This window comes from Rhinopithecus roxellana, chromosome 12 (assembly GCF_007565055.1).
Source record: "Rhinopithecus roxellana isolate Shanxi Qingling chromosome 12, ASM756505v1, whole genome shotgun sequence".
Lineage (NCBI taxonomy): Eukaryota > Metazoa > Chordata > Mammalia > Primates > Cercopithecidae > Rhinopithecus > Rhinopithecus roxellana.
In genome coordinates, this window is record NC_044560.1 from 27,475,132 (window position 1) to 27,494,596 (window position 19,465).

At 41.6% G+C, this 19,465-nt stretch overlaps 1 protein-coding gene across 4 annotated transcripts in view; it reads left to right on the forward strand.

Annotated features, from left to right (window-relative positions):
* The window catches only part of LOC104677700 (protein DDI1 homolog 2), a 46,145-nt gene extending 36,687 nt beyond the window's left edge, over positions 1-9,458 (forward strand). For 2 of the 4 annotated variants that reach the window (XM_010382823.2, XM_030942623.1), the window contains exon 9: positions 7,265-9,458. In XM_010382823.2, coding sequence (XP_010381125.1) covers positions 7,265-9,153 — 1,889 coding nt within the window. In that variant the 3' untranslated portion in view covers positions 9,154-9,458. Of the gene's footprint in view, positions 1-3,732; positions 3,796-7,264 lie in introns of all 4 variants that reach the window. The other 2 variants (XM_010382827.2, XM_010382824.2) reach the window with 2 other exon arrangements.
* The last annotated feature ends 10,007 nt before the right edge of the window (positions 9,459-19,465 follow it).

Genomic DNA, 19,465 nt, shown 5'->3' on the forward strand with positions numbered 1-19,465 from the left:
AGGTTGCAGTGAGCCAAGATGGCACCACTGCACTCCAGCCTGGGCAACCGAGTGAGACACTATCATAAAAAGGAGAAACATTCTGTATTTTAGTATTTCAACAGATTAAGAACAGCTCATTGCTATGTTTAAGATAGATTGGGGTTATTTTGCTTAGATACGTTTTAGAAGCTTCCTAAATTTTTTTAGGAAGTTTTTTTTGTATGTTTTTGTTTTGTGATTTTCCTAAAGAAAATTATATAAGACAGTAAACAGATATTAACTTTTGAGTCCAACAGTTTCCCTATTTCTTTCCTTTTATTAGGCTTTTTTTATTTTATTTTATTTTATTTTATTTATGTAGACAGGGTCTTGCTCTGTTGCCCAGGCTGGAGTGCAGTGGTGCAGCCATGGCTCACGGCAGCCTCAGCCTCAGTCTCAAAACAGGCTCAAGTGGATCCTCTTGCTGTAGCCTCCCAAAGTATTACAGGCATGAGCCACCATGCCTCTTAGACCTGGTTTATTTTGAAAGGTATCATTGCTACTGTGTGTAAGCAGCCCTAACTTTTAAAATATTTACTGAAAGTGCTGCCACAAAGACAGAAGAACCAACAAAAAGAAGGATAAATTTTTATTTACTTAACTAAAAAAAAAATTTTTTTTTTTTTTTGAGACAAGGTCTTACTCTGTCACCCAGGCTGATCCTCCCATCTCCCCTTCCTGAGTAGCTATGACTACAGGTGCTTGCCACCACGTCTAGCTAATTTCTATATTTTTTGTAGAGATGAGGTTCTGCCATGTTGCCCAGGCTGGTCTTGAACTCCTGGGCTCAAGCAATCCACCTGCCTCAGCCTCCCAAAATGACAGGATTATAGGAGCGAGCCACTATGCCTGACCAGCATAACTGAACATTACTGAAGATGCATTGTTATGGTCTGAGATTACAGTATTGTCATCAGGCCGTATTAGCACTATATGTATTGAAATTGTGCTACCTAATACTTCTTTCTAAGTCTCAGTTGTTTAGCTTGTTTAAATGTAATGATGGAGCTAAGTTTTCTGGGTAAAATGGGGTAACACAGTTTTGCTGAAACCCCCCATTTATTATAGAGCAGCGAGCGACTCTAGGATATATTTTCTAAAAGCTGAATAGAATTTACTTTTGAGTTTGGGTTATTTTACAGTCTTGTGCTGGAATTATTCATCAATGTGACTACTGTCACACATTGCTTTTTCTAGTACAGTAAAATACTAGATTTACAAGTTCAGGGAATAGCTTTATCCTAAAGACGAAAGTGGTAAGAGTTGTAAAAACAACCAGGCAGCTTTTGCCACTGTTTTACTGGAGAACATTCAGATGTCTGTCATTGAGCTTTAGAATGGGTGTGGGTGGCAGATGGAGTTTTCCAATTTGACTTTGTTCAGAATCAACCCCATCACCTTTTAACTTAGTTTTACATATAAAGTACAGTTTGAGTCAGGGCGTGGTGGCTCATTCCTGTGATCCCAGCACTTTGGTAGGCCGAGGCAAGAGGATCACTTGAGCCTGGGAGTTTGAAACCGGCCTGGGCAACATAGTGAGTCTCTGTCTCTATAAGGAAAAAAAAAAAAAAAATGGTGGCTCACCTATAGTCTCAGCTGCTTGAGAAGCTGAGATGGGAGGATCACCTAACCCCAGGAGGTCAAGGCTGCTGTGAGCCATCATTGCGCCACTGCACTCCAGCCTGGGTGACAGAGTGAGATCCTGTGTCAAAAAAAAAAGAATTGACTCCCATCACCTTTTGGCTCAAGTTTTTATATTAAGTACAGTTTTGGTTGTAAATTAAGTATTTTGTAGGAAGGGGGGAATTTTGAACAACCAGACAGACTAACTTATAGTAGTTTTAATCTTACCAGCAAGGTAAGCTTGAATGAGTTTGACATAGCTTCTTACAAGGTTTTGCATTTGGGGTGTAATTTATCATCTTAGTTGTGATGCTGTGTGTTAATATGAGGATATATTATCATTTTATGAAATGTCTTTTTTTTTTCCTTTTAACCTCCACAGTCTTGGTGCCATTATTTAAGAAACATCAGCTGATGATAGCAGTGTTTTCTAACCTACTAATATCAGTTATCCTTTTTTGGTAATTACCTTATTTTAATAAAAGTTTGGGAGATTAAAATAGATACACTTATGTTTCCAGGCTTAGCGAAGGGGGTGTACCAACTTTAAAGAATTAAAAGAAAATGACTTTTTACTTAAATAACCTTTTGTTGCTCGTAGCATGGCTTGTGCTAATTTTTGTAATATTTAAGTAATGAAATAAGTCTACATATCAGGTCCTTTTTATTTAGAACATTGACTTCCTAATATCATCCGAATAAATACTCTGGACATAGTAGGTGAAAGTATTTTACTAGAGATGAAACCTCATCTCTACTAAAAATAAAAAATTAGCCAGGCATGGTTGTGGGCACCTGTAATCCCATCTACTCTGGAGGCTGAGGCAGGAGAATTGCTTGAACTCGGGATGCAGAGGTTGCAGTGGGCCAAGATTGCACCACTCTAATCCAGCCTGGGTGACAGAATGAGACTCCTCAAAAAAAAAAAAAAAAAAAAAAATTAGCCAGGCATGGTGGCATGCACCTGTGGTCCAGCTACTCGGGAGGGTGAGGTGGGAAGATCTCCTGATCCTGGGGAGGTCAATGCTACAGTGAGTTGTGGTTGCACCACTGCACTCCAGCGTAGGCAACAGTGAGACTCTGTCTCAAAAACAAAAAACAGACAAAAACTTATTTTTTAAATACTTTATATAAACTCTATATTAAAATGTTAAAAAAAAAAAAAACATGTTTTTAATAGTAGGGATGAGGTCTCACTATGTTGCCCCAGCTGGTTTCGAACTCCTGACCTCAAGTGATCCTTCTGGACCTCTCAAAGTGTTGGGATTGCAGGCCAGAGTCACTGTGCTCAGCCTGATGTATTTAAATACCGATGAAAAAATAAAGAAGATAAGCTAGGATAGAATTTAATTGGGTGGTTTGTTTTCCTCTAAAATTGAATCTCAACTGAGAAAGAAATTTGGAAAGGACTGTTAGATATATGTTCACTCAACTTTACTCCATAAGAAGTTTTTTTAGGCCGGGCGCGGTGGCTCAAGCCTGTAATCCCAGCACTTTGGGAGGCCGAGACGGGCGGATCACAAGGTCAGGAGATCGAGACCATCCTGGCGAACACAGTGAAACCCCGTCTCCACTAAAAATACAAAAAACTAGCCGGGCGAGGTGGCGGGCGCCTGTAGTCCCAGCTACTCGGGAGGCTGAGGCAGGAGAATGGCGGGAACCCGGGAGGCGGAGCTTGCAGTGAGCTGAGATCCGGCCACTGCACTCCAGCCTGGGCGACAGAGCAAGGCTCCGCCTCAAAAAAAAAAAAAAAGAAGTTTTTTTAATCACCTAATTCCATCAGATGTATCTGCTTTCTTCGCCTGTCTCACATTTGCCCATGAATTCTCTATGTGTAGAAACGTAAAATTAATTTCTTTACAAGATCTATTAAAAATCTGTTGAAATTAACAAATTGCTGTGTGTATTGTGAGAGAATGAAAGCAACCAGCAAATATTTTGGATGTCCAAACTACAGAAACATCCCCCAACTTTGAATCTACCAGTTCCTGATTTTAAAGATGACTAAGAACGGAGACTATAACCCTGCATGCTGTGTGGTTTGCATTGTTAACCCAAGTTTGCTTGTCTGTTTCCTAATTCACACAGAGCGTCAGAAGCCATGATGCATGTAGTGTGTGTGTACTGCAGCTGGAGTGGGCCCCAGACCAGGTATTTATAGACACTATGTTAAGCCTTCCATCCAGTTGTCATCTGTGATCTGAAAGTCTGTATCTGCAGCAGTTTGGGAAGTTAGCATTTGTTATTCACCATTTCACCTTGTTCAGTCTGGTTACAACTAGCCTATATGCATTTGTATTTTGGTATGCATACGTGCATACGTAACATAAATTCCTGTTGAAAAATGTATTCGTTATTAGAACCATGCAAGAGGGAGAAAATCCCAGTAAAAACAGTGTCTATTATACCTACCCCATCTTGGCTACTATAAATACCACATCAAGAATATTGGCATCACAACACTTTGTTGTTGGAGATAACTATGCTTTTATGGGTTTCATAAGTTCCTTTCCTCTGAAAAACTGAAAGTTACTTTTTTACATTACTGCACACAACTACCTGGAGTTATAGAGGGTTAGAAATTTTAATTTTGTTAAAGAAGAAATGGAAACTTAGGCCAGGGGACTTGTCAAGGGTGACTCTGTGAACAACAACAGGAGCTAAGGCTTTGCTTTTCCTTCTGTCCCTGGCCTGACAGATTTTCAGGAAGCACTCTGCTTTCATTTCTTCTCATGTAAATGTGGTAAACATCAGCTCGAGTACATTGACTGACTTACTCAGAGGAGGAAAGATGGTCTTTTAAGCCATCATCATAAGACTTTGTAGGAGGTTGCAGGCTGGTTGGAATTAGATACATAGCATTTAGTTTCTCTTCTTTCTTTCCTTTTTCTTTTTCTTATAAGGATAGGTTAAAAGCAGGCATCGTTTAATTATTCTTAATATCCACTGTCCTCATCCTCTTTTCCTATCATTCTGTAAACTGACCTGGTCCTCCGCTTCATTTAGGACTTAGGCTACTGAAACTGACCTTCTCAGCTACAGGAGGATTATATGCAACTCTTAGTACAAAATTAATTGAGGGTGTGTTCACCTTGACCTCACTTGTTTATAACTAACACACAAATACCAGAAGGCCCTTACCATACCTCTTTATGTTGCTTACATGGATATTTCACTACAATGCATTGTTTTTGTTAACATTAGTTCAAAATTCAGCCTCTTCCAGAGTCAGCCTTAGGAATTTATAAATAAAACTAATAACTGTTAGACATCTGGTGGGATGAAAATAAAAAAACTAATAACTGTGTTTCTGGACTCTAATGGGTATAGCCTAAACTGAGATAAGCGCAGTTTTCCTTTTTACCCCGAAAGTATAAGTAAGGTAAGGTTGTTTCATGGGAAGTCAATAGCTTCCTGAAACAGTGCTTTGTCTTCTCGTGCTGTTAACCAGTAGTTTATTAGAATGATGTAAAGCCATTTGAATATAACTGCTTTGCTTCTTTTTAAGATCAAGCCCCCTTGTTGGATGTTAACATTTAGCACTGAGCATTTGAGTTGCATCTGCCCTAATAATTGTATTTTGAAGTCATTTTTGTTACTGGCCTTTTGATTTTTATTTTTTATTATTATTATTTTTTTTATTTTGACCGAGTTTCATTCTTTCATCCAGGCTGGAGTGCAATGGCGCAATCTTGGCTCACTGCAACCTCTCCCTCCTGGGTTCAAGCGATTCTTCTGCCTCAGCCTCCCGAGTAGCTGGGATTACAGGCACCCGCCACCAAGCCAGGCTAATTTTTGTGTTTTTAGTAGAGATGAGGTTTCACCATGTTGGCCAGGCTGGTCTCGAACTCCTGACCTCAGGTGATCCACCTGCCTCGGCCTCCCAAAGTGCTGGGATTACAGGCATGAGCCAGTGCGCCCAGCCCTTTTTGATTTTTAATTAAAGATCTTACAATGGTCGGGCGCAGTGGGTCTCGCCTGTAATCCCAACACTTTGGGACCCCGAGGCAAGCGGATCACCTGAGGTCAGGAGTTCGAGACCACGCTGACCAACATGGAGAAACCCTGTCTCTACTAAAAATACAAAATTAGTCAGGCGTGCGGTGCATGCGTGTAAGGGAGGCTGAGGCAGGAGAATCACTTGAACCCGGGAGGCGGAGATTGCAGTGAGCTGAGATGGCGCCATTGCACTCCTGCCTGGGCAACAAGAGCGAAACTCCGTCTCAAAAAAGAAAAAAAACTCTTAAGTGCATAGAGGTCAATTTTTAACTGAATCAGTGGCAAAAGAAGAGCTGGAACTGATGTTTAATGATATCCTTATGATGCTTACACTGAGCTAGTGTTTTAGACTGTCATCTTGTTTTGGTGGCCATTAAGTAGCAATGAATTTAAGTAGTCATTGCTAGTTGAAAAACTATTAATGAACCATCTCCCTCCACATTCCCCTTTCTTTGAAATACTTAAGTATTCTTTTTTTTTTGAGGCGGAGTCTCGCTCTGTCGCCCAGACTGGAGTGCAGTGGCGCAATCTCGGCTCACTGCAAGCTCCGCCTCCCGGGTTCACGCCATTCTCCTGCCTCAGCCTCCCGAGTAGCTGGGACTACAGGCGCCCGCCACCTCGCCCGGCTAGTTTTTTGTATTTTTAGTAGAGACGGGGTTTCACCATGTTAGCCAGGATGGTCTCGATCTCCTGACCTCGTGATCCGCCCGTCTCGGGCTCCCAAAGTGCTGGGATTACAGGCTTGAGCCACCGCGCCCGGCCAATACTTAAGTATTCTTAACTTAGTTGCACACTCTTAATGTGATAAAAATTTACAAGCCTTTTAAGTTTAAAGTTGTATTATGTGGTAGGATGATGACTGTGATTTAATCTGCTGATCATTCGTTTACTTTTGTACTCTGCATCAGATGCTCACCCAGTTTTACCATGATTTTTGGAAAGCTTGGCTAGAAATAAAATAGAACATTTGCTTCTGTGTCCCCAATCATTATGTTATTTCTTATTTCTCTTTATAATTCCCTCTCTGTCCAGGTATACCTGGTTTTAGACTTCTCATTTGTAACCTCAGTGTTTACATTTGAAACAAAAAAGTGTGTTAGCATGAGAATCATTCTGGTGCAAAGATTCTCACGATTTGTAATATCCTGAAGAATCACCCAAGGGGCTTATTGAAAATGCACATTCCTGGATTTACTCTCAAGTATGGTACCCCAGTGTCTGCATACATCACAAGCATCCCTGGTGGTTTTAGGGCAAGTGGTGAAAAAAATACACTTGGAGAAACTATTCTAGAGTTGTAGACTAGGGAATAAAGAAACATAAATGTCCTTCAGTCCTGAGCACTAACCCCGCCATTTTGTGAATGCATGTTAATGGTACTTAATCACATTGAATTACAGTATGCATATTTTATTAAGAACGCGTCTACCTCTTATTCTGATGTTGTGATTGTCTACCACGATGAGAAAATAATTTTAAAATAATTTCTGTTTGTATAAGAGAAACCCGAGTTTGAGGACCTTATTTTATTCTGCCCTATTTAGATTTGTATCCTCTGGTAATTTAGTGGCGTTAGTTACCTGCTAATTAATATTTTTCCTTTCCCCTGTGTTCCATATAGAGAAAAGCGGTAAAGAATCTACCTCACTGGGAATGTCATCATTACCAACTTCAGATGGGTTTAACCATCCAGCCCATTCTTTAGGACAGAGTCCTGATACTGGTAATCCTTTGAGTCTTGCTCACTCTGTCTCTGCTTCAGTCTGCCCTATCAAGCCCAGTGACCCAGATAGCATTGAACCTAAAGCTGTGAAGGCTTTGAAGGCTTCAGCTGAATTCCAGATAAACTCTAAAAAGAAAGAACATCTTTCTTTACAAGATCTTTCCGATCATGCTTCCTCAGCAGACCATGCTCCAACAGACCAGAGTCCAGCTATACCTATGCAGAATTCACCCGAAGAAACAACTGTTGCAGGTAATCTGGAGGAATCTGCTGAAAGAAGCACCCAGGGCCTCAAATGTCATCTCCACACAAGACAGGAAGCTAGTTTATCTGTCACATCTACTAGGATGCGTGAACCACAGATGTTTCTAGGTGAAAAGGATTGGCATCCAGAAAATCATAACCTGAGTCAAGTGAGTGACTCTCAGCAGCACGAACAACCAGGGAATGAACAGTATGAGGTTGCACAACAAAAAGCTTCACATGACCGAGAATATCTTTGTAACATAGGGGACCTTGAGCTTCCTGAAGAAAGGCAACAGAATCAACACAAAATTGTTGATTTGGAAGCTACGATGAAAGGAAATGGGCTCCCACAGAATGTGGATCTTCCAAGTACGAAGAAAAGTATTCCACCTTCAGGATGCAGTGGCTGCTCAAATTCAGAAACACTTATGGAAATAGATACAGCTGAACAGTCCCTAGTTACTGTGCTTAATTCAACAGGCAGGCAGAATGCCAATGTCAAGAACATTGGTGCCTTGGATCTCACTTTAGATAATCCCTTGATGGAAGTAGAAACATCAAAATGTAACCCTTCATCTGAAATTTTGAATGATTCCATTTCCACTCAGGATTTACAGCCCCCAGAAACTAGTGTTGAAATATCTGGAACAAATAAAGAATATAGCCATTGCTCCTCCTCTTCAAGTTTCTGTGGCAGTTGTCAGCCCTCTGTGGAGTCAGCAGAAGAATCTTGTTCATCTATAACGGCCGCCTTGAAAGAACTTCATGAACTTTTGGTTGTTAGCAGTAAACCAGCTTCAGAAAATACATCTGAAGAAGTAATCTGTCAATCAGAAACCATAGCTGAGGGCCAAACCAGTATTAAAGACCTTTCTGAAAGATGGACCCGAAACGAGCATCTTACCAGGAATGAACAGTGTCCACAAGTCTCCTTTCATCAGGCCGTATCTGTATCAATGAAGACAGAAAAATCAACAGTTACTTCATCTGACACTGGAATAGAAGCTGTAGAAAGTGGAAACTTCAGGAGTCTAGGTGATGGTCTGTCAACTGATGAGGAAGGTGTCCCCAAATCGAGGGAATCCATAAACAAGAACAGTTCTGTAACTGTAACCTCAGCTAAAACATCTAATCAGTTACACTGCACCTTAGGTGTAGAAATTTCACCCAAACTTTTAGCAGGTGAGGAGGATGCACTCAATCAGACTTCTGAGCAAACTAAGTCTTTGTCATCCAATTTCATATTGGTTAAAGACTTAGGTCAGGGCATACAGAATTCAATAACAGACAGGCCTGAAACCACAGAAAATGTCTGTCCTGAAGCTTCGAGGCTGTTACTTGAATATGAACCACCTACCAGCCATCCATCATCAAGTCCTGCCATTCTTCCACCATTGATTTTTCCTGCCGCAGATATTGACCGGATTCTCCGTGCTGGCTTTACTTTGCAGGAAGCTCTTGGAGCTTTGCATCGAGTTGGTGGGAATGCAGACCTTGCACTTCTTGTTTTGCTCGCAAAAAACATCGTAGTTCCTACATGACTATGGGAAAGTGGGCTAGACTGTTCTCCATTCCCTTTAAACAAAAGAAAGCTCTCTCTCTATACACACACACATACACACTCACCACATATACAGTATATGTAGAAACCTGCAAGCAGAATGTTGAGCCAGATTTTTTTTAAAGATTTTTTTCGGCCAAAGTAATTTATGATCTCTTGTCTCATGAATTTGTCTATCCTACTTGTTAAAATTTAGGCCTTTTTACATGTATTGGCAGTATGTGCATACAAAAGCTTTTTATTCTCATTAAGATGTATCCTGGAATAAAATGGATGGTTTTGTGTATAGCATACTGTTTTAGAACGAGAGTAAATGCTTTGAAAAGCAAAAGCCATGAGAAATCCCACTACCCATCCAGCTAAAAACAGATTAACTCTCCATACTGTGTGTGTCTGTGCTGATGGCAAGGTGTGACTTGCTGGCTCAGTTGTCAATTTAGAAACTTTTGACCACATAGTTTGGTGTTTGGAATTCTACCCAGTGCTCTGTGTATCATGAATCATTAATTATAACAGGAAATTGGAGAATAATTGAATATCTTATCGTAGAGTGGTATGTTTTTATTTGTGTGCTTAGGATTTGACATTTTAATAGAGTGAACAGGAGGGTTTAAATCTTGGGCTCCTTTGTGCATTGCAGGCTGCTGCATGGATTGCCATGAATCCTTATTACATTGGATGGCATATTGTGGGGCAGTTAAAACGAGAGTGAAACATGGTGCTATCCAGATTTTTAAAAGAACAGAACAACCGTAATTCCATTTGCAGATGTCAAGAACTGTGAGGGAAAAATAATAGCCTAAACACTGGAATTTGCTAGAGTTTGGGTTTGCTAGCATCTCACTGATAACACCTCAACCCTTAATGACTAATGATGAACTTAAGTTCAGGAATGGATTGATTGCCAGCAGCTTATTTCCTTTCTAGACTCATCTTCTGCCAGGAAGTTCTTTAAACGCTCAGTGCGAGCTGTGATCTGAGTGAAATACTGAAGTGTGATGACCTTGTCACTGGTTAATCTTGGTGCTTGGAATGGTCAGTCTATTTGGAGAGTGTCCTTTGTGGCAGTGGTAATAGTAATTACAGTTTCTGACTTAAGTGGCCTTGGTAGAGTTTTCCATCTTTTTCTTTCCTCAGGAGTTTCTTTTTAAAGCAAAATTCATCATATTTGTGTTTACCATGTCAAGTTAGAGTGGGGCATAATATATAGATGTATTTATTGTGGCCTTTTTTAATATAAGGACTAGCCCTTGGAAACCATCGTCCTGTGGGCCCCACTGTGCAATAACCCTACTGGATAGGTTTTAGATCATTCTTTCCTGGCAGACTGCTCTCTTGGGTACCTAGCAGGAATCTGAAATCTTGGTTTTATTGAAAAGAATTTTGAGATTCATAATTTCTGATTCTAGATTATAGTATGTAACATGTTTGAAACAGACGCTTCGAAAGAGTGATTTCTCAACTTAGTGTTAAATGATTTTGTCTGAAGTCTGACTCTTTGTAAGCTTGTTCGTTTCATCAAATTTTAAGTCATTGAGCACAATCAAAATGGAGGCTCATATCTCAGGATTTTTTGAAATTTTAATTTAGGGGCACTTAGAGACATTTTTTTCTACCCCTTCCAACTTCTTTCTTTCCTTTTGCTATGATGTTTGTATGTATGTTATAAGACCTTAGTGACGGGATGGCAAGTCACATAGATTCATCATGATCCTTTATATAGTTAGGCAATGGTTGACAGAAGGAGTTGTAGTTTACTGCTTTTCAGAGGGCGCTAAGAACAACAGGTCAGCCAGGTTGTCTTTAAGATGTTCTTTTAGACAGCTGCACATTGTAGACCCTTTCGCCTGCCCTACACCAAAGATGTACGATGCACTAGGAAACTGCTCATAGGATTTCTGTCAACTGACTTAAAGCTGTGATTGTAATTAAATAGTTGGTGCTATGATTGATGCAAATATATAGTAGCAATGCAATGGGACCCTGTATTTGCTTTATGGGTGGTGGTTTGGGAATGTATTCTAAGCTTATAAATCTTTGGAACCACGGGGTGGGAAGAGTGGGGGAACTTAATGATGACAATAGACTGCCTCCTAAAGGACCTTCCGTATAAGCAGGACGAACCTTGGAGATTCGGGAAACAGTTCCAGGTGGAATATATAATATCAGTCGGGGAAAGATTTCATTAGGATAGCTTTTTTGTGTATGTATATATATATTTATTTTTAGGAATAGATCTATAGTTGTACATGAATTCCCGGTAGGAATACTTCGAATGAGCTTAACCCACTTGCAAATATCCTTGTCTCTTCCATCATTTTATTTTTGATATGGGGTCTTGCAGTGTTGCCCAGGCTGGACTCAAACTTTGGGGCTCAAGCAATTCTTCCATCTCATCCTTCTAAGTAGCTGGGACTACATAAAGCCCAATGTATAATTGCTTTTGATTTTTAAAATCATCTTGCCCATCATTTTTATAAAAATTAAGCTATTTGGCCAACACAGTGAAACCTCGTCTCTACTAAAAATACAACAAATTATCTGGGCATGGTGGCACACGCCTGTAATCCCAGCTACTTGGGAGACTGAGGCAGGAGAATTGCTTGAACCTGGGAGATGGAGGTTGCAGTGAGCTGAGATCGCGCCACTGCACTCCAGTGTGGGTGGCAGAGTGAGACTGTGTCTCACCAAAAAAAAAAAAAAAAAAAAAAAAAAGCTGTTGACACTATTAATATTTTGGATGACTTAAATGTAGCAGCCCTAGAATGCAAAGGGTATATTAAGGAGCATTACAATAGCGGACCTTCATTGTCAGCTTTTATTCAATTAAGAGCTCCAGAAATGCAGAAATTATGGGTTAACTTCTAAGAATACAATCAAATCCTTGTGAATTCTGGTTGCCAACAGTAATAACCGGTAATGGGCACCTTTACTGGACAGCTCCTTTACCATAACAAGTAGTGGGCAGTTTTGCGGTCAGCACTTACTGCAAGGGTGGTCTCTGTTTCTTCACCAAAGAGAGAAGATTTTCCTGTGTAATTTGTGCCATTTCCCTGAAGTTGGTTCCTGAGCGGAAAGATGTGCTTAGTAACCAGACAGCAGCTTTACATAGGTTATAGATTTTGGTCATTGATGCTGTTAAGAATTATTTCCATACCTGTTCAGGGCTCCAGACAGCCAATAACCTTCATCCCACAGTTTGGGCTTCAGCTGTTAACACATAAAGATAACCATTTGCAGCTGGGCGCGGCGGCTCACGCCTGTAATCCCAGCACTTTGGGAGGCCAAGGCAGGTGGATCACCTGAGGTCAGGAGTCTGAGACGGGCCTGGCCAACATGGTGAAACTCCGTCTCTACTGAAAATAAAAAAAGTAGCTGGGCGTGGTGGTGCACGCCTGTAATTCCAGCTACTCAGGAGGCTGAGGCAGGAGAATCGCTTGAACCTGGGAAGCGGAGGTTGCAGTGAGATCACGCCATTGCTTGCCCTCCAGCCTGGGCAACAAGAGCGAAACTCCATCTCAAAAAAAAAAAGATAACCAGTTGCTTGGCAAAGGAAGCTGGAGAGATGGTGAGTGCATGTGTTAAAACTCTTCTGCCATGGCCGGGCGCGGTGGCTCAAGCCTGTAATCCCAGCACTTTGGGAGGCCGAGGCGGGTGGATCATGAGGTCAGGAGATCGAGACCATCCTGGTCTACATGGTGAAACCCCCGTCTCTACTAAAAAATACAAAAAACTAGCCGGGCGAGATGGCGGGCGCCTGTAGTCCCAGCTACTCGGGAGGCTGAGGCAGGAGAATGGCGTAAACCCGGGAGGCCGAGCTTGCAGTGACCCGAGATTCGGCCACTGCACTCCAGCCTGGGCGACAGACCTAGACTCCATCTCAAAAAAAAAACAAAAAAACAAAAAACAAAAAAAACAAAAAAACTCTTCTGCCTTGCAACCCACATCTTCTAGAGCTCCCTGTCTCCATATGCACTAAAGTGAGAGACAACCCTGTGTGTTTTTCCCAAAGCATGTCTCCAGCAAGAGGGTACATAGAAATGGAATACGAGGCTTTGTGCCACTGATTTTATGATAACCAGTTAATGTGGAATTTGCTGGTTGTCTTACTACAGCTTTCTATCTCCAGTGAAAGCCATAAAAAGTTAGGTTAACTGTCAAGCTCATGTCTATATATATATATATATATATATATATATATATATATATATATGTAAGCTAGCATATACATATGGTGATTGACAAATACAGTTAATTTTATATAGATTTAAAAGCAAGGGATTTTTATATTTACAGACGTACTCTTCACTTATGGTGGCTTTTATCCTGTCACATATATAAATATATATAGCAGCCTTGCAAATCATCGGCCAGAAAAGCTGCAGGGCGTTGCAATGGCCTTTTCCTACCTGTTTGCCACCTGTGGTGAGGGTGAGCAGGATGATTGAACTGCTGCATATTTCAAACCTGTTATCACTGGCAGTGTGTCCCAAGAGAAGCTGACCAGATTATGCATTCTACTGTTCTCTAGCACAAATACCAAAAAGCCAAATTTCCCCTTTGGATTTGGTGACTTAGTGTAGTCTGTGGTTGACCTAGAAAGACACAGAGTTATCAAGAGTTTCCCTTCCTAGAAGATGAATGTTACCTTTTGTGTTAGGAGGTACAGAAAATAAAAGTAGCTTTTTTTTTTTTTTCTTGAATTGCTAATTCCTCTTAAAGTAAATTCAAAGCCTGTCCTTGAGAACTGGAAATGTAAAATCATGGTTCAAGTTTTATACCTTAGTGATTCCTTGGTAGGTGTTACTAGGAGTTCATTGAATGAACTTAGGAGTGAACCTTCGATGTGCTTGATTTTCTTTTGTGCCTTAGTTTCTCTGAATAGCAGAGGCATCAAATTTTGGTGGGGAATGAGAAGAATATTAGGGGAAAGTTTGAAAATAGCTCTCCTGGAGATGGAGGGCACACAGAGTGGTCCTCAGGCTCACCTTGACTGAGTTGATTTCACAATTATCCTGCATCAGATCATTAGATTTCCGCAGTGCTAGGATTATAATAGGGATTTTTGCATCACCAAAAACAGTTTTTAGATGTTTATGTTCTTTGTTGTACTATCAGTGTTGTGCTGGTTAAGGGAGAGAAAAGTTCAAGAAAATCTTACATATTTGAAAGGAAATTGTTTCCTTTTGAAGGCTATGCAACATGAGTCTTTGAACAAGAATTCCTTGCTACTTTGATTCATTCATCAAATATTGAGTGCCTGTGTGTCAGGCATCAGTGAACTCTGGGGATTCAGGGGTAAGTAAAACAGATTGGAACCCTGCCCTTGTGAAGCTTTCAGTCTAGAAGGGAGACGTGAAACAAATTTTAGCTTCAAAAGCAACATCTATTTTTGCTGTTAGCATGCATTTATTTTAAAAGAGTTATTTGGTTCTGCTTCAGAGCAGACTGGGAAAATCAGGCTTAGAATGGAATCAGATGCTGTGGGCCTAAAACAGCTCTTTAAAAATATATATATTTTTTAGGCCAGGCACAGTAGCTCATACCTGTAATCCCGGCACTTTGGGAGGCCAGGGTGGGTGGATCATGAGGTCAGGAGTTCAAGACCAGCCTGGCCAATATGGTGAAACCTTATCTCTACTAAAAATAAAAAATCAGTTGGGCATGGTGGCACATGCCTGTAGTCCCAGCTACTCAGGAAACTGAGGCAGAAGAATCGCTTGAACCCAGGAGGTGGAGGTTGCAGTGAGCCGAGATCACGCCACTGGACTCTAGCCTGGGCAAGAGTGAGACTCCGTCTCAAAAAAAAAAAAAAAAAAAAAAAACTTTAAAAAAAAATGGAATCAGAGAAACCAACAAAAAAATGTTACATGTATAAATGCCTGAGGAGATCAGTTATTGAGAAATCTGTTCACAACGCTGGAGGAGAAGGGGGTGGCCAAGAGAGAAGTGCAACAAATGAATGGAAGATGACCCTAAAAATGCGCCAGTGACAGTCAATCCATCAGACCGCCTCACATGCAGGGTAGAAACATGGGAGTGTGCTGCAGCAGCATCCTCGCATCCCTTTGTGAGCACGGTTGCTCCGGAATACTGACCATCTGGGCTAGCACGACTTAGCAGAGGGTTCTGCAGGATGTGCTATTTTAAAGCAGCTGGGTGCAACTTGTGAAAACGGGAATCTAGAGCAGAACATGTAACCAGCAATGGCTGGGATTGGTGGACAGGATTGACGGGAGCATTTGAGGCTCTACAAGACAGTTTCGTCGAAGGCACATTTTTTAACCTGTTAAATAAATGCCACATATATGTTGTAATCCTGAAGCATACAGGTAGAATTTCTGGATCATAACTAGTGACTTCTGAGGTTTACAGTTAGAAAATGTTCTCAAAAGTTTATCTGTTATGTATTGATTGGTAATCTAGACCCTCTGGAGGCTGTAGAACGTGAAAGGATCCAGCTGACAAGTTTCAGGGCACTGTCTTCTGGAATGAAATCTGCCAAGAAAATGGTTCAAGGGCATGGGGGTTAGAGAGTGTTTCTTTTACCTAAAAACGTTAAGCCAGCTATGGAAGATTGGGGCCGTGAGGGCATGAAATACAAAATTATGATAATTTATACAGAACTGGGTTTCTTTATATTCTGTAGGAAGGTTTTCATTAGCTAATTTGGGAAGGGGGGCATGCTGCAGTATTTTTTTTCCTAGGAACATGCATTTCTGATGGAAGTTATTTTGTTTACAAGAGTTAGTTTTACACACAACCCTGAATGAATGTGTCTGTAGCCTAAAAATGGTAGACCTGTATTTCCTGCCAGAGGCAGGCAGATTTGTTTCCTGATTCCTTCTGTCTGAGATTACCTGATGCTGACCAGACTTATTTTTACTTTCCTAAATCTTCACAGCTTTCTGAGTTTATGCCACCCATCCAAGACCTTCCCATTTGAAGGACTAGATTTCCATTCTATCCCCTGATCATCCTTTTGAAATAGTTCTAGTGATAAATTCAAATAAATTCAGTATACTGATTGAATTTTATTTTTTCGCTTTGTATCTACAACAAAAATTGATTTGTTCATTTTTATTCCAAATCTCATCTTCATGGCAAGTTGGGCTAATGGACTTTGCACTCAAGAAAGGTTTGTTTACCAGTTTTGTAGCCATGTTTGGCAAATCTTAGCAAATAGAAACCCCGTCTTTTCTTCTCCCTCTTTATATGTTCTTGCAGTTACTCTTATATTGCAAGATTTTCTGACTTCTTTAAGCTTTGAGACTACTGCATCTTAAAAGAAGAACTAGGCTGACTGGCAAAAAGTCTTGCTGGTGGCCCTGTCACTCCCATGATGCTTTGGTTTTGAGAGTTGGGAAAACTCTGAGAACTTTTTAAGGGAACCAAACTCAGGAATCCCAAAATTGGTGGCATTGTGCCATTCGTTTAGGGGCTGAACATAGAACCTGTCTGAAACTGAGTGAACTAGATGCATTTGGGTTTGAATTTTTGTCACATACTGAAATGTAAGTCAGCCCTAAATAAAACACTTTATTTTATTTTTCTTTTTTTAATAGGAACTTTCTGAAGAAAAAGTGGTGTGTAAAACATTTGATATTTAAGACAATAAAGTTTTTATCATAAGACTTCTGTTTGATTAATTTCTTTTAAATTGAGGTGGTCACTTCAATTAGACAAGGTGGTGTCCTTGTCTCTATCTCCCTACCCCTTTAAATAGTGTATACCCAGACATTGTAATTTATGGCGTGTACCCAAACCCCAGAAGAAGTGGGCCTCAGAGCCATTAACATAACTTCCAGATTAGTACTGCAGGAGGACAGCTCCCTGCTGATGTAAAAGGTAGCATTTTGGGCCAGGCATGATGGCTCCCACCTGTATTCCCAGCACTTTGGGAGGCTGAGATGGGCAGATCACTTCAAGACCAGCCTGGCCACCGTGGCAAAACTCCATCTCTATTAAAAATAAAAAAGCTGGATGTGGTGGCATGCACCTGTGGTCCCCACTACTCAGGAGGCTGAGGTGAGAGGATTGCTTGAGTCCGGAAAGCGGAGGTTGCAGTGAGCTGAGATCATGCTACTGCACTCCAGCCTGGGCAACAGCAAGACCCTGTGTCAGTTATAACAATAGCAATAGCGTATGGTGGCCAAGAATAGACTAGAGCAAGGCTGCTTGGGTTTGAGCGTTGCCACTTACTGGTTTATATGACTGGGTAAGTTACCTAACCTTTCTGTGCTTGAGTTTCCTCACTTGTTAAATGGGGACCATCAGAGATTATGGGGCTTAAGTGAATTAATCATATGAAGTGCTTAGAATACCTGGCACAAAGTACGTGCTAATGAGATGTGAGCTGGTATTCACTATATCACTTAAGGGATTTGTGGATGCTACATGGAATTTACAGAAGTCAAGTGCTTTGTCTAATAGACTGATGTAGGAAAAGGGCTTTGCCCCATGTAGGTTCCAGGCTACCAGGATTCTGCCTTTTTCAACATGTGGTTTCCAAGATTGCCTTGGGCATCAGCATCCAGCTGGTACACCAGGGAAAGAGGTTTTATATACCAGGCCTGGAAGTGGTGTGCATGACCTCTCTGCCCACACTCACTGGCTGGAACTCAGTCACATGACCACACCAGAGGCAAGGGGCCCTGTGAAATAGATGTCCAGGCAGATGAGGGGTACAGCTAGTTAGCTGGCTAAGCAGTCCTCCAATGTCGACTTACACAGAGACCACACATACCTTTTCACCAAAGGAGATGGCCCCAAATCCCACCCAGGCAATCCATTGACCTCAACATCCAGAGTCCCCTGATGCCGCGTCTTCTTCCAGGTCTTCATTGTGGCCCCTTAAGGTCTGGCAAACTCTGAAATTGGAGATAAGTTACCTGTTTCTACCCCATACCCAGTGATAGAGCTGGGATAGAATAACTGTAGTAGCAAATCTCAATTGGAAAAGGAAATGGGAAATGGAGCTGTCATTGGCCCCAACAATTAGAAAATCATGCTGAACAGGCTGGGTGCAGTGGCTCACACCTGTAATCCCAGCACTTTGGGAGGCTGAGATGGATGGATCACGAGGTCAGGAGATAGAGACCATCCTGGCCAACATGGCAAAACCCCGTCTCTTCTAAAAATAGAAAAATTAGCTGAGGGTGGTGGAGCATGCCTGTAATCCCAGCTACTCGGGAGGCTGAAGCAGGAGAATTGCTTGAACCTGAGAGTTGGAAGTTGCAGTGAGCTGAGATCGTGCCACTGCACTCCAGCCTGGTGACAGAGCGAGACTCCGTCTCAAAAACAAAAATCGTGCTGAACAAACATTATGAAGGAGTTTATTAAAAATTCTAGGCCAGGCACAGTGGTTCATTCCTGTAATCCCAGCACTTTGGGAGGCTGAGGTGGGCGGATCACAAGGTCAGGAGTTCAAGACCAGCCTCCCAACATGGTGAAACCCCATTTCTACTAAAAATACAAAAATTGGGCCAGGTGCGGTGGCTCAAGCCTGTAATCCTAGCACTTTGGGAGGCTGAGGCAGGCGGATCATGAGGTCAGAAGATCGAGACCATCCTGGCTAACACGGTGAAACCCTGTCTCTACTAAAAAAATACAAAAAATTAGCCAGGAATGGTGGTGGGTGCCTGTAGTCCCAGTTACTCAGGAGGCTGAGGCAGGAGAATGGCGTAGACCCAAGAGGCGGAGCTTGCAGTGAGCTGAGGTCACACCACTGCACTCCAGCCTGGGCGACAGAGCAAGACTCCGTCTCAAAAAAAAAAAAAAAAAAAAATTAGCCAGGCATGGTGGCGCATGCCTGTAATCCCAGCTACTTGGGAGGCTGAGGCAGCAGACTCATTTGAACCCAGGAGGCGGAGGTTGCAGTGAGCCGAGACTGCGCCATTGCGCTCCAGCCTGGCAACAGAGCGAGACCTCGCCTCAAAAAAAAAAAAAAAAAAATTCTGATTGCCTAGTTTGGAAGGAACTCCCTTGTCCATTGTCCATAGCCCCATCTGAGTAGGCACTGAGTCTGCTCTTGGGAGGTGGCACGGCCTTCCTAGCTAGCTTACTGCTTGGTGCAAGTCTGGGGACCCGAGGGTTGTCTAAAACCTTGGAAAAGAGTCAGTGGCTTTTAAAACCTGAGTGTGTGGTTAATTTGGGAAAACAATTTACTTGGTAGACTTCTGATTATTCACTTGCAGCCATTTCTGCGTGCCAGTAACCACACTAGCAATTCATGCCTCTACACAGTTCTCAAGGCTGATTAATTTTGCTTCTCACTTCTAGTTCATTCTCAG